Source organism: Oncorhynchus mykiss, chromosome 6 (genome assembly GCF_057628025.1).
Source record: "Oncorhynchus mykiss isolate SJ-2025 chromosome 6, ASM5762802v1, whole genome shotgun sequence".
NCBI classification, from domain to species: Eukaryota; Metazoa; Chordata; class Actinopteri; order Salmoniformes; family Salmonidae; genus Oncorhynchus; species Oncorhynchus mykiss.
In genome coordinates, this window is record NC_143027.1 from 73,491,612 (window position 1) to 73,506,601 (window position 14,990).

A 14,990-nucleotide genomic window follows, 5' to 3' on the forward strand; every position below is an offset into this window, starting at 1 on the left:
TGGCAGGGCATGATGCTGGCTGGGCATGGTGCGGCAGGGCATGGTGCTGGCTGCGCATGGTGCTGGCTGGGCATGGTGCCCGTGTGTGGAGTAAAAGTGCAGCGCCCAGTGACGACAGCTAGGAGGCTGTGTGTATGTCATGACACTGACGGAGATCCTGCCTGCACCCCTACCCCTCTTCACCCTGTCCATACTACTGACTGTTGCTGTGCTGATAGACACCATATAAAATACTAGAGGGTTTGGAGAACTAGGCTGCCCTTTGAAGGCCGGCTCTGTGGCCACAATGAGTGGTGAGTGATGAGTGGGGCACACGTCAGTCAGAGGAGCACTGCTTCCTGTTGATCTACCTGTACAGCGTGTCTTCAAAACACTGTGGACCCCAACAGGATGACAACACATACAAGGCACAAAATACACACACACATAGGCAGGCCTACACACACAGTCCAAACATCTACACACACACACGCACACACAAGCTTACAAAAAACACAGATGCTTCCATTTTACGATGCATGAAGTAGACCTAGCATAAAACGTGTGTCAGCGATTTGACAATAAATTGGAACACAAGGCCAGAATACTAGATTGGAAAGTTTATATGGAGGCTGTCCAAATTGTATCGAGATACATCTGATTTCCTAAAAGGTTGGAGTTAGTTAAAAAAAAATCCCCCCTCTACTTATTAATTCCAGCCTCAATTCTTTGAAATATGACTAAATTACAGTGAGCTACACTAATACCATTTTTATTCAGTATCCACTTTTACTTATATTTTGTCAATTCAATGCCCTCTCTGGGAAATCTAATTCACTTGTGAGGACACTTGTTACACTATGAGGGTTGATGATCTATAGTTGTATTCATGTTATTACAATTCATTCCATGGATGGCTTGAATGTAAAATTGGAAATGATACCCAACCCTAATGTGAATGATAGACTGCACAAGTGCTCTAACAGTGATATACTGTACCAGTATCCAGATGAGTGAGTATATGATATGCTGTACCAGTATCCAGATGAGTAAATGATATACTGTAGCCAGTATCCAGATGAGTATATGATATACTGTACCAGTATCCAGATGAGTATATGACATACTGTAGCCAGTATCCAGATGAGTATATGATATACTGTAGCCAGTATCCAGATGAGTATATGATATACTGTAGCCAGTATCCAGATGAGTATATGATATACTGTACCAGTATCCAGATGAGTATATCATATACTGTAGCCAGTATCCAGATGAGTATATGATATACTGTACCAGTATCCAGATGAGTATATGATATACTGTACCAGTATCCAGATGAGTATATGACATACTGTAGCCAGTATCCAGATGAGTATATGATATACTGTACCAGTATCCAGATGAGTATATGATATACTGTACCAGTATCCAGATGAGTATATGACATACTGTAGCCAGTATCCAGATGAGTATATGATATACTGTAGCCAGTATCCAGATGAGTATATGATATACTGTAGCCAGTATCCAGATGAGTATATGATATACTGTACCAGTATCCAGATGAGTATATGACATACTGTAGCCAGTATCCAGATGAGTATATGATATACTGTAGCCAGTATCCAGATGAGTATATGATATACTGTAGCCAGTATCCAGATGAGTATATGATATACTGTACCAGTATCCAGATGAGTATATGACATACTGTAGCCAGTATCCAGATGAGTATATGATATACTGTAGCCAGTATCCAGATGAGTATATGATATACTGTAGCCAGTATCCAGATGAGTATATGATATACTGTACCAGTATCCAGATGAGTATATCATATACTGTAGCCAGTATCCAGATGAGTATATGATATACTGTACCAGTATCCAGATGAGTATATGACATACTGTAGCCAGTATCCAGATGAGTATATGATATACTGTACCAGTATCCAGATGAGTATATGATATACTGTACCAGTATCCAGATGAGTATATCATATACTGTAGCCAGTATCCAGATGAGTATATGATATACTGTACCAGTATCCAGATGAGTATATCATATACTGTAGCCAGTATCCAGATGAGTATATGATATACTGTACCAGTATCCAGATGAGTATATGATATACTGTACCAGTATCCAGATGAGTATATGATATACTGTACCAGTATCCAGATGAGTATATGACATACTGTACCAGTATCCAGATGAGTATATGATATACTGTACCAGTATCCAGATGAGTATATGATATACTGTACCAGTATCCAGATGAGTATATGATATACTGTAGCCAGTATCCAGATGAGTATATGATATACTGTACCAGTATCCAGATGAGTATATGATATACTGTACCAGTATCCAGATGAGTATATGATATACTGTACCAGTATCCAGATGAGTATATGATATACTGTACCAGTATCCAGATGAGTATATGATATACTGTACCAGTATCCAGATGAGTATATGATATACTGTACCAGTATCCAGATGAGTATATCATATACTGTAGCCAGTATCCAGATGAGTATATGATATACTGTACCAGTATCCAGATGAGTATATCATATACTGTAGCCAGTATCCAGATGAGTATATGATATACTGTAGCCAGTATCCAGATGAGTATATTCAGAGAGAGAGAGAGAGAGGGGGGGGGGGGGGGAGAAAGAGCGAGAGAAAGTAGAGCGAAAGAGAGAGAGAAAGAGAGAGAGAGAGAGATGGGGGAGCGAGAGAGAAAGAGAACACTAACCTGATACTGGGGCTTGTACCACTGCTTCAGGTCCCAGTCCCATAGGATCATCTGAACAAGAGAAACACACACATCAGTCAGGAGGCCTTGCTAGGCCTTGTGTGTTACAGATATATATATATATATTCATGCAGGTATTCATTAATCAAATCAAAGTGTATTTGTCAGAACAGGTGTAGGTAGACCTTACAGTGAAAAGCTTACTTACTTAGGTGAACAATAGGTAAGAAAAAAAATAAAAACAACTGTAAAAAGATAGTGAAATAACAGCAGGGCTATATACAGTAGTGAGGCTATATACAGATATAGTGTAACTGTTGTAGCATATTAAAGAGGTCAATGAGAAACAGTCTATTTTACAGCATTAGACATAGTGTAACTGTTATAGCATATTAAAGAGGTCAACGAGATAGTGTTGTTACTTTATTCACCTCTAGTAGTTAACCTAAAGTAAACACATGAGGGTATGATAGAATCAGGTCAAACAGCTTACATACAGCTTACAAATGACCAAACGGTGGACTTTCAACTGCTGTAGAGTGTTATTTAGGCCGATACACACAGAGAGAGCTATTGTGTCTAACTTATGCCATTTGTAGAAAGGAAAAACACAAAAAGCAAACCACCGCAACCAGCCGACCACAATGAAACGTCAACAATGTTGCTCTCAGATCTTATCTCGCCCCCATTACTTCAATGACCAGCATTTCCACATGATCTGTCAGAGAAAAGTCACCAAACAGAGCTCAGTCTCACACAGACAAACTGCTACTATGCCACGAGTGTTAAACTTCCGTTGTCACATACTGGGTCATAGGTTTACTTACTACACACTGCAACAACTAGATCTACAGTAGATGTTGAATATATGTGAAATGGTTTAGATAGATCTACAGTACAACCTCTAGAAACGAACGCTAACAATACAATTTTTGACATTTGTTGATATTATTTAATTCACTAGTTTGCCTGCATCTTGGACAGTATTTTCACGCCAATAAAACATTTTAAATAGGATATTGCATTTACATTTGTTTAAATTGTCAAACTACCACTTCTGGGAAGAATAAAATAATAGCAACAAACACCCAACAGTATCTGTGGATGATATATAGTCTAGACAGAGCAGAACCGTCTGTCCTGAAGTAAATGTGTCTTGGGAGCAGTTTGCCATCATACTGGGTGATCACTATACATGTCCTCTGAGGGAGAAAGGAACACAGGTTAGTCGCCAGGTTAAACCCAGAGAGCAAACATTCATTCCCTCAAGACTCAGAGAGCATGTAGTCTTTCTACTGGCCACAAGGGTGTGTGCTAGAGGCACGTGGATGGATGGACACACTTCAAGGCCTTTACTCTCGCTAGTCTTTAGTCACAGACCACCTCTCAGACTTAAACACAAAAACACACAGCAATTCACATCTAAATAGACACAAAGCCCAATCCCAAGCAGTCATTATGTAAGATTGAAGTAGACCAGTATGCACTAAGCTCAACTGTCTGAGAGAGCATTAGAACATTGGCATATCATATAATTACACTGTAAATCAATGTTGCATATTTGATGCTTAAGTGTTTGTTCACTGGTTCCCAATGCACTGGAACATAGTGCAGGGATATAAAAACAACCTCCTTTCTGCAATGTAAGAAAGCATTTATTATCCAGGTCTCTTTGTTTCACATAATTGTAAACGTTGACATGAATCACATTAATCCAACATGTAATCCTCATTTGCTTCTTAGCGTTAACTAATGGAGTAAAAAAGGATATCTTTGTGATTGCACAAGACCCTTAGTCTAGGTTGTGTTCAGTAGTAGACTTCTACAGAGTGTGAGAGCAGGTGTAGTGAGGAGTGATGAACCCTGGGAGTGTGAGTGATACCAGTGTTGTTCTAAATAATAATTGAGTATCAGTGACCAAGAATTGCAACCAGAGATCCTCTGAATGAACACAGAAACCAAAGCATTTATGTCAGGGGAATGTCATCCCAAAACATATTTTATCTGCATCAAAAGACACCAGACACAAAGAATACGAGGCCATTAAATAGGTTACATTGGATGACAAATGTATCTGTGCTGCGCTTCTATGAGATGCCTCGTTCCTTCCTCTCCAATCAGAGGCAGTTTCATTGATCAGACCGGGATGCTCCGTGTTTGTCATCAGAATCTGTACAACGCAGCCAAACATTTAGTACAGCAAATAAGCACTGCCATGGCAACTCAACAGAGCCCAGCAAACAATGCTCCAAATGCCATGGTGACGGGATGGCGGGAGAGGGCCGGAGGAAAGAGCTGTCGGACGTCTGCTTGTTTACAGAGAGAGCGGGGTGGAGGAGAGAGAGAGATGGGTCGGAGGGAGGGAGAGAGTGAGGAGAGAGGGAGAGACGAGAAAGAGGGAGTGACAGAGAGGGAGAGGTAAAGAGAGGGAGGGAGAATGAGAGGCTGCCATGGAGTGTAGTGGATCCGCAGTCGAGACGTGCTGCTGGCCTGGCTGTCAGACTGGAGTTAGGGAGTGTGTTCCTCAGACACGTGTGTCCCTGTGACGTTTTGTTCACACCTCTGTGAGCACGCACACACACACACACACACATACACACGTACGGTCTGTTCGTATCTCTCTGTACACTCCATGTTCATCTTCACCTCAACATGTAGTCTCACACGAAAAGAGCCAAGCTCTGTTCACACATGATTTGACAGTGAATGTAACACAGTTTCAGAGACAGGGGAATGTGGGTCAACAGCAGAGTTCAATGGCCACAATACACAGGCCTGTTAGCTAGCCCCTGTGTGTGTAACAACAACATTATGCGAGCACACACGCACACACCTGCCTAATTACAGATTCACCAGTTTTTAGGTCAAAAGAGAGCATCGTGTAACATGGTACAATACTGTGTACAACAGTACCAATGCAAATATGGAGGATTGTAAATCAAGCTATGCTACATTCTCTCCTATTTTAACACAACTCTACTTGTAAATTCAAATGGAGGTAAACATACTGGGACATTCTTATCTGTATGAGACGGTCACAATTGAGGCCTGATAAAGTCACAATAGTCACAATATAGTTACAATATAGGGCCTGATATAGGCACAATAGTCAGAATATAGAGCCTAATATATTCACAATATTGGGCCTAATACACACTACCGGTAAAAAGTTTTAGAACACCTACTCATTCAAGGTTTTTAACAATTTTCTACATTGTAGAATAATAGTGATGACATCAAAACTATGAAATAACACAGAAATAACACAATCATGTAGTAACCCAAAAAGTATTAAACAAATCAAAATTATTTTATATTTGAGATTCTTCAAAGTAGCCACCCTTTGCCTTGATGACAGCTTTGCACACTCTTGGCATTCTCTCAACCAGCTTCATGAGGTAGTAGCCTGGAATGCATTTCAATTAACAGGTCTGCCTTCTTAAAAGTTAATTTGTGTAATTTCTTTCCTTGTTAATGCATTTGAGCCAATCAGTTGTGTTGTGACAAGGTGGGTGGGGGGGTATACAGATCATAGCCCTATTTGGTAAAAGACCAAGTCCATATTATGGCAAGAACAGCTCAAATAAGGAAAGAGAAACGACAGTCCATCATTACTTTAAGACATTACACGTCAATCCAGAGCATCCCAAACATGCTCAATGGGTGACATGTCTGGTGGGTATGCAGGCCATGGAAGAACTGTGACATTTTCAGCTTCGAGGAATTGTGTACAGATCCTTGCGACTTGGGGCCGTGCATGATCATGCTGAAACATGAGGTGATGACGGCAGATGAATGGCAGGACAATGGGCCTCAGGATCTCGTCATGGTATCTCTGTGCATTCAAATTGCCATCGATAAAATGTAATTGTGTTCATTGTCCATATTAATGCCTGCCCATAGCATAACCCCACCATGAGGCACTCTGTTCACAACGTTGACATCAGCAAACTGATCACCCACATGACACCATACACGCTGTCTGCCATCTTCCCGGTACAGTTGAAACCGGGATTCAGCCGTGAAGAGCACACTTCTTCAGTGTGCCAGTGGCCATCGAAGGTTAGCATTTGCCCACTGAAGTCGGTTACGACGCCAAATTGCAGTCAGGTCCAGACTAGAGGTCGACCGATTAATCTGAATGGCCAATTAATTAGGGCTGACTTCAAGTTTTCATAACAATCGGAAATCTGTACTTTTGGACACCGATTTTTTTTTTTTTTTTTTACACCTTTATTTAACTAGGCAAGTCAGTTAAGAACATATTCTTATTTTCAATGACGGCCTAGGAACGGTGGGTTAACTGCCTTGTTCAGGGGCAGAACAACAGATTTTTACCTTGTCAGCTCGGGGATTCAATCTTGCAACATTACAGTTAACTAGACCAATGCTCTAACCACCCGCCTCTCATTGCACTCCACGAGGAGACTGCCTGTTACGCAAATGCAGTAAGAAGCCAAGGTAAGTTGCTAGCTAGCATTAAACTTATCTTATAACAAACAATAAATCAATCAATCATAATCACTAGTTATAACTACACATGGTTGATGATATTACTAGTTTATCTAGCGTGTACTGCGTTGCATTGTATCGATGCGGTGCGCATTTGCGAAAAAGGACTGTCGTTGCTCCAACGTGTACCTAACCATAAACATCAATGCCTTTCTTAAAATCAATACACAAGTAAATATTTTTAAACCTGCATATTTAGTTAATACTGCCTGCTAACATGCATTTCTTTTAACTAGGTAAATTGTGTCACTTCTCTTGCAACAGAGTCAGGGTATATGCAGCAGTTTGGGCCGCCTGGCTCGTTGCGAACTGTGTGAAGACAATTTCTTCCTAATAAAGACAGCCAACTTCGCCAAACGGGGGATGATTTAACAAAAGCGCATTTGCGAAAAAAGCACAATCGTTGCACGACTGTACCTAACCATAAACACCAATGCCTTTCTTAAAATCAATACACAGAAGTATATATTTTTAAACCTGCATATTTAGCTAAAAGAAATCCAGGTTAGCAGGCAATATTAACCAGGTGAAATTGTGTCCGTTCTCTTGCATTCATTGTACGCAGAGTCAGGGTATATGCAACTGTTTGGGCCGCCTGGCTAGTTGCGAACTAATTTGCCAGAATTTTACGTAATTATGACATAACATTGAAAATTGTACAATGTAACAGCAATATTTAGACTTAGGGATGCCACCAGTTAGATAAAATACGGAACGGTTCCGTATTTCACTGAAATAATAAACGTTTTGTTTTCTAAATGATAGTTTCCGGATTCGACCATATTAATGACCAAAGACTCATATTTCTGTGTGTTATTATGTTATAATTAAGTCTATGATTTGATATTTGATATAGCAGTCTGACTGAGCGGTGGTAGGCAGCAGCAAGCTCGTAAGCATTCATTCAAACAGCACTTTCGTGCATTTTGCCAGCAGCTCTTTGCTGTGCTTCAAGCATTGAGCTGTTTATGACTTCAAGCCTATCAACTCCCGAGATTAGGCTGGTGTAACCGATGTGAATGGCTAGCTAGTTAGAAGGGTGCGCGCTAATAGCGTTTCAAATGTCACTCGCTCTGAGATTTGGAGTAGTTGTTCCCCTTGCCCTGCAAGGGCCGCGGATTTTGTGAAGCGATGGGTAACAATGCTTTGAGGGTGGCTGTTGTCGATGTGTTCCTGGTTCGAGCCCAGGTAGGGGCGACGAGAGGGACGGAAGCTATACTGTTACACTGGCAATACTAACGTGCCTATAAGATCATCCAATAGTCAAAGGTATATGAAATACAAATGGTATAGAGAGAAATAGTTCTATAAATAATATATTAACTACAACCTAAAACCCCTTACCTTGGAATGTTGAAGTCTCATGTTCATGTTCTGAGAAAGAAACTTAAAAGTTAGCTTTTTTACATGGCACATATTGCACTTTTACTTTCTTCTCCAACACTTTGTTTTTGCATTATTTAAACCAAATGGAACATGTTTCATTATTTATTTGAGGTTAAATGGATTTTTATTCATGTATTATATTAAGTTAAAATAAGTGTTCATTCAGTATTGTTGTAATTGTCATTATTACAAATAAAAAAAATATTTAAAAAATTGTCCGATTAATCGGTATCGGCTTTTTTTGGTCCTCCAATAATCGATATCGTATTGGTCGACCTCTAGTCCAGACCTATAGTGAGGATGATGGGCATGCAGATGAGCTTCCCTGAGACAGTTTCTGACAGTTTGTGCAGAAGTTCTTCGGTTGTGCAAACCGAGTCCGAGTGGCTGATCTCAGATGATCCCGTAGGTGAATAAGCGGGATGAGGAGGTTGGACTTACTGCCAAATTCTCTAAAACGATGTTGGAGGCGGCTTATGGTATATAAATGAACATTCAATTCTCTTGCAACAGCTCTGGTGGACATTCCTGCAGTCAGCATGCCAATTGAACACTCCCTCAATACTTGAGACATGTGTGGCATTGTGTTGTGTGACAAAACTGCACATTTTTGAGTGACCTTTTATTGTCCCCAGCACAAGGTGCACCTCTGTAATGACCATGCTGTTTAATCAGCTTCTTGATATGCCGCACTTGTCAGGTGGATGGATTGTCTTGGCGAAGGAGAATTACTCACTAACGGGCATGTAAACAAATTTGTGCACAAACTTTGCATATGAAACATTTCTGGGATCTTTTACTTCAGCTCATGAAACAAAGGACCAACAATTTGCATGTTGCGTTTATATTATATTTTTGTTCAGTGTAATAAAACATCTCAAATAGTTCATTGATTGAGGAGACAGAATTTGTTAGGTGTTTTGGTTCTTGGTCTTGGTGTGAGGTGAGGTATTTGTGAGGTGGGAGCTGTCTGTTGTGAGTGGCTGGGAGAGGGGAAAGTGTCAGCATGTGCGTTTCGCACCTGCCTGTCCCTAGCCCTGGGTTATGACAGGGAGCCGAATAACTCCACACTGACACACTACAGCCCTCAACCGGGCCCACCCAACCCGCCCCACGACACCCGCCAACCAGGGTCAGCCAGCAAGCCAGGGAAGCACACCAAAACAACAACCTATAACACACCCTGGTCCTGCTGCAACACCAGCCATATCCTTTGATGACTGATGGCTGCCTGGCCTTAACCGTCAATCTCACCACCACAGTCAGCCACATCCACACAACCAAAACTGACATCTAACTACTCTGCTGCAGTCTGCAGACAGACGGCTTGCCATACCATAGAGTTCCCCAACTGTGATTTTCTGGATTTTTTTCCTCATTTTGTCTGTCATAGTTGAAGTGTACCTATGATGAAAATTACAGGCCTCTCTCATCTTTTTAAGTGGGAGAACTTGCACAATTGGTGGCTGACTAAATACTTTTCCCCCCCACTGTATAGGAATTTAATTCCTCTAACAGATATGAATGAGGATGCACTTCCTAGGGCTTCCACTAGATGTCACAGTCTTTAGAAACTGGTTTGAGGATTCTACTATAAAGGAGGGGCTCATAATAGCTCTTTGAGTGAGTGATCTGGCAGAGAGCCTCGGTCTCATGACACGCGCTCCCGACAGAGTTTGCTCTCGTTCCAATGCTTTTCTTCAGACTGAAATTCTCCGATGATTTATGTTAAAAACATCCTAAAGATTGATTGCATACATCATTTGACTTGTTTCTACGGACTGTAACGGAACTTTTAAAGTTTTTGTCTGGAGGAAGGGCTCGCGCCTCATGAAGATGGATTACTGGGCTGAACACACTAACAACAAGTGGCTACATGATGGGCTTTATGGAACTTTATGGAACAAATCAGTCATTTATTGTCGAACTGGGATTCCTGGGAGTGCCTTCTGATGAAGATCATCAAAGTGAATATTTATAGTGTTTTTTCTAGCTTCTGTTGATGCCAAAATGGAGGATATTCCTCTGGCTGTTTTGGGTTCTGAGCGCCGTTCTCAGATTATGCTTTTTCCGTAAAAAAATAATTGAAATCTGACACAGCGGTTGAATAGAGGTTAAGTCTATCTTTAATTCGGTGAATAACACTTGCATCTTTTATCAATGTTTATTATGAGTATTTCTGCAAAATTACGGGATGTTTAGGAATCAAAACATTACTGCACGTAACGCGCCAATGTAAACTGAGATTTTTGGATATAAATATGCACATTATCGAACAAAACATACATATATTGTGTAACACGATGTCCTAAGAGTGTCATCTGATGAAGATCATCAAAGGTTAGTGATTCATTTTATCTATATTTCTGCTTTTTGTGACTCCTATCTTTGGCTGGAAAATGGCTGTGTGTTTTTGTGACTTGACTCTGACCTAACATAATCATATGTTGTGCTTTAGCTGTAAAGCATTTTTGGAATCGGACACAATGGGTAGATTAACAAGATGTTTATCTTTCATTTGCTGTATTGGACTTGTAAATGTGTGAAAGTTACATATTTCAAAAAAATTGTTTTGAATTTTGCGCGCTTCCCTTTCAGCGGAATGTTGTCGATGGCGCTAGCGGAACCCTTGCCCTAGAAAGGTTAACAAGGACAACACACAGGTCTTTCCATCATTGTATGGGCAAATGAACACAAGCTTACAAACAATGTCAAATGTGATATAGCGAAGCACCTAAGTGAATTGGGTGCGCTATCACGCAGGTAACCTTCCCGAAACGGATGACACAAACAACAGGAGTCGTTATCCCTATCATGCCCTGCCTCCAGTCCACTTATCGATATCTGAACAAGAGAGACTCATCGAAATTGCAACAAGCGGTTCTGTGAAAATTGAATTTAATCAGAAGCCACTGCCAGATTTCTGGATAGGGCGGCGCTCAGAGTTTCTTGTCTTGGCAAAACGCACTGTTAAGACACTGATGCTCTTTGCAAACACGTACCTATGTGAGAGTGGATTCTCAGCCCTCACTAGCATGAAAACTAAAAACAGGCACAGACTGTGTGTGGAAAATGATATAAGACTGAGACTCTCTCCAATAGAACCCAACATTGCAGAGTTATGTGCATCCTTTCAAGCACACCCTTCTAATTAACCCGTGGCGAGTTATTCACCATTTTTGATGAACAAATACAGTTTTATACACTGCTCAAAAAAATAAAGGGAACACTTAAAGAACACAATGTAACTCCAAGTCAATCACACTTCTGTGAAATTAAACTGTCCACTTAGGAAGCAACACTGATTGACAATAAATGTCACATGTTGTTGTGCAAATGGAATAGACAGGTGGAAATTATAGGCAATTAGCAAGACACCCCCAATAAAGGAGTGGTTCTGCAGGTGGTGACCACAGACCACTTCTCAGTTCCTATGCTTCCTGGCTGATGTTTTGGTCACTTTTGAATGCTGGCGGTGCTTTCACTCTAGTGGTAGCATGAGACGGAGTCTACAACCCACACAAGTGGCTCAGGTAGTGCAGCTCATCCAGGATGGCACATCAATGCGAGCTGTGGCAAGACGGTTTGCTGTGTCTGTCAGCGTAGTGTCCAGAGCATGGAGGCGCTACCAGTAGACAGGCCAGTACATCAGGAGACGTGGAGGAGGCCAACAACCCAGCAGCAGGACCACTACCTCGGCCTTTGTGCAAGGAGGAGCAGGAGGAGCACTGCCAGAGCCCTGCAAAATGACCTCCAGCAGGCCACAAATGTGCATGTGTCTGCTCAAACGGTCAGAAACAGACACCCAGTCCTGGGTGGTATGAGGGCCCGACGTCCACAGGTGGGGGTTGTGCTTACAGCCCAACACAGTGCAGGACGTTTGCCATTTGCCGGAGAACACCAAGATTGGCAAATTCGCGACTGGCGCCCTGTGCTCTTCACAGATGAAAGCAGGTTCACACTGAGCACGTGACAGACGTGACAGAGTCTGGAGACGCCGTGGAGAACGTGCTGCTGCCTGCAACATCCTCCAGCATGACCGGGTTGGCGGTGGGTCAGTCATGGTGTGGGGTGGCATTTCTTTGGGGGGCCGCACAGCCCTCCATGTGCTCGCCAGAGGTAGCCTGACTGCCATTAGGTACCGAGATGAGATCCTCAGACCCCTTGTGAGACCATATGCTGGTGCGGTTGGCCCTGGGTTCCTCCTAATGCAAGACAATGCTAGACCTCATGTGGCTGGAGTGTGTCAGCAGTTCCTGCAAAAGGAAGGCATTGATGCTATGGACTGGCCCGCCCGTTCCCCAGACCTGAATCCAATTGAGCACATCTGGGACATCATGTCTCGCTCCATCCACCAACGCCACGTTGCACCAGACTGTCCAGGAGTTGGCGGATGCTTTAGTCCAGGTCTGGGAGGAGATCCCTCAGGAGACCATCCGCCACCTCATCAGGAGCATGCCCAGGCATTGTAGGGAGGTCATACAGGCACATGGAGGCCACACACACTGCTGAGCCTCATTTTGACTTGTTTTAAGGACATTACATTTAAGCTGGATCAGCCTGTAGTGTGGTTTTCCACTTTAATTTTGAGTGTGACTCCAAATCCAGACCTCCATGGGTTGATAAATTTGATTTCCATTGATCAGTTTTGCATGATTTTGTTGTCAGCACATTCAACTATGTAAAAAAGTATTTAATAAGAATATTTCATTCATTCAGATCTAGGATGTGTTATTTTAGTGTTCCCTTTATTTTTTTGAGCAGTGTATGTAACATGGCTAAATAAAGAGAAAAATGATTGATTATTATTTGTGCCCTGGTCCTATAAGAGCTCTAAGTCACTTCCCACGAGCCAGGTTGTGACAAAAACTAACACTCATTCTTATGATTAATAAATTTATCGTATAGTGTGTGTGGCAGGCTTACTATGATGGCAAAAAACAACATTTGAAAGTGCACGGACCCTGGTGCTAGAGGGGGTACGCAGCTGAGGTTGAATGTTTGAAGGGGTACGGGACTATAAAAAGTTTGGGAACCACTGCCATAGATGAAAATTGGCAGTAGAATGGCCGTACTGAAGAGCTCAGTGACTTTCAACATGGCACAGTCATAGGATGCCACCTTTCCAACAAGTCAGTTCGTCAAATTTCTGCCATGTTAGAGCTGCCCCGCTCAACTGTAACTGCTGTTATTGGGAAGTGGAAACAGCCGGGAAGTGGTAGGCCACACAAGCTCACAGAACGAGACCGCCCAGTGCTGAAGCGCGTAGCACGTTAAAATCATCTGTCTTCTGTTGCAACACTACCGAGTTCCAAACTGCCTCTGGAAGCAACGTCAGCACGTTGTTTTTCATGGTTTGGGCTAGGCCCCTTAGTTCCAGTGAAGGGACATTTACACCTACAGCCTACATACATTCTAGACAATTCTGTGCCTGCAACTTTGTGGCAACAGTTTGCGGAAAGCCCTTTCCTGTTTCAGCATGATAATGCCCCCGTGCACAAAGCGACGTCTATACAAAAATGTTTTGTTGAGATCGGTGTGGAAGAACTTGACTGGCCTGCACAGAGCCCTGACCTCAACCGCATCGAACACCTTTGGGATGAATTGGAAAGCCGACTGCAAGCCAGGCCTAATCGCCCAACATCAGTGCCCAACTTCACTAATGGTCTTGTGGCTGAATGGAAGCAAGTCCCCGCAGCAATGTTCCAACATCAAGTGGAAAGCCTTCCCAGAAGAGTGGAGGTTGTTATAGCAGCAAAGGGGGGACCAACTCCATATTAATGCCAATGATCTTGGAATGAGATGGTCGACACTTTTGGTCATGTAGTGTATGTGACCATCTACAAATGTAAGCAAGGTTTGAAATTATTATGTTTAAGTTAAATAGTATATCTGTTTGGGTTTCTTGCAGTCAATTTGCAGTCTACAAATTATTTTTGAATGTTATTGTCGTTGAAGTGGTCTGTTGGTTTATTCTGTAGGTTGGATGACTTTGAACATCATTGCTGACAGTTCTAAAGCTTTTGAAAAAGCTACCATCAAGGCACGTGACAGATGGGAGCTATAATAAATAATCTGGTGCACTCTTCAGTTGGCTCCACTTTCTTATATTAAGAGGCTTGAAGAATGATTATTGTGATATAATGTTTACTTCATTGCGTATGTGCAGTTAAAATGTGTCCATAGAATCAATGACTGAAAGATGTATTTTCAACATCTGTAAATTATGTATTTTCAATGTCCGGAAAATTCGTAATATTTTTAGTTTTTATCCCTTTTTCTCCCCAATTTTGTGACATCCAATTAGGAGTTACAGTCTTGTCCTATCGCTGCAACTACCATACGC

At 41.9% G+C, this 14,990-nt stretch overlaps 1 protein-coding gene across 2 annotated transcripts in view; it reads right to left on the reverse strand.

Annotated features, from left to right (window-relative positions):
* The window catches only part of pde3b (phosphodiesterase 3B), a 91,129-nt gene that overhangs the window by 20,829 nt on the left and 55,310 nt on the right, over positions 1-14,990 (reverse strand). For both annotated transcript variants that reach the window (XM_090238837.1, XM_036980935.2), the window contains exon 2: positions 2,747-2,797. In XM_090238837.1, coding sequence (XP_090094963.1) covers positions 2,747-2,797 — 51 coding nt within the window. The remainder of the gene's footprint in view (positions 1-2,746; positions 2,798-14,990) is intronic.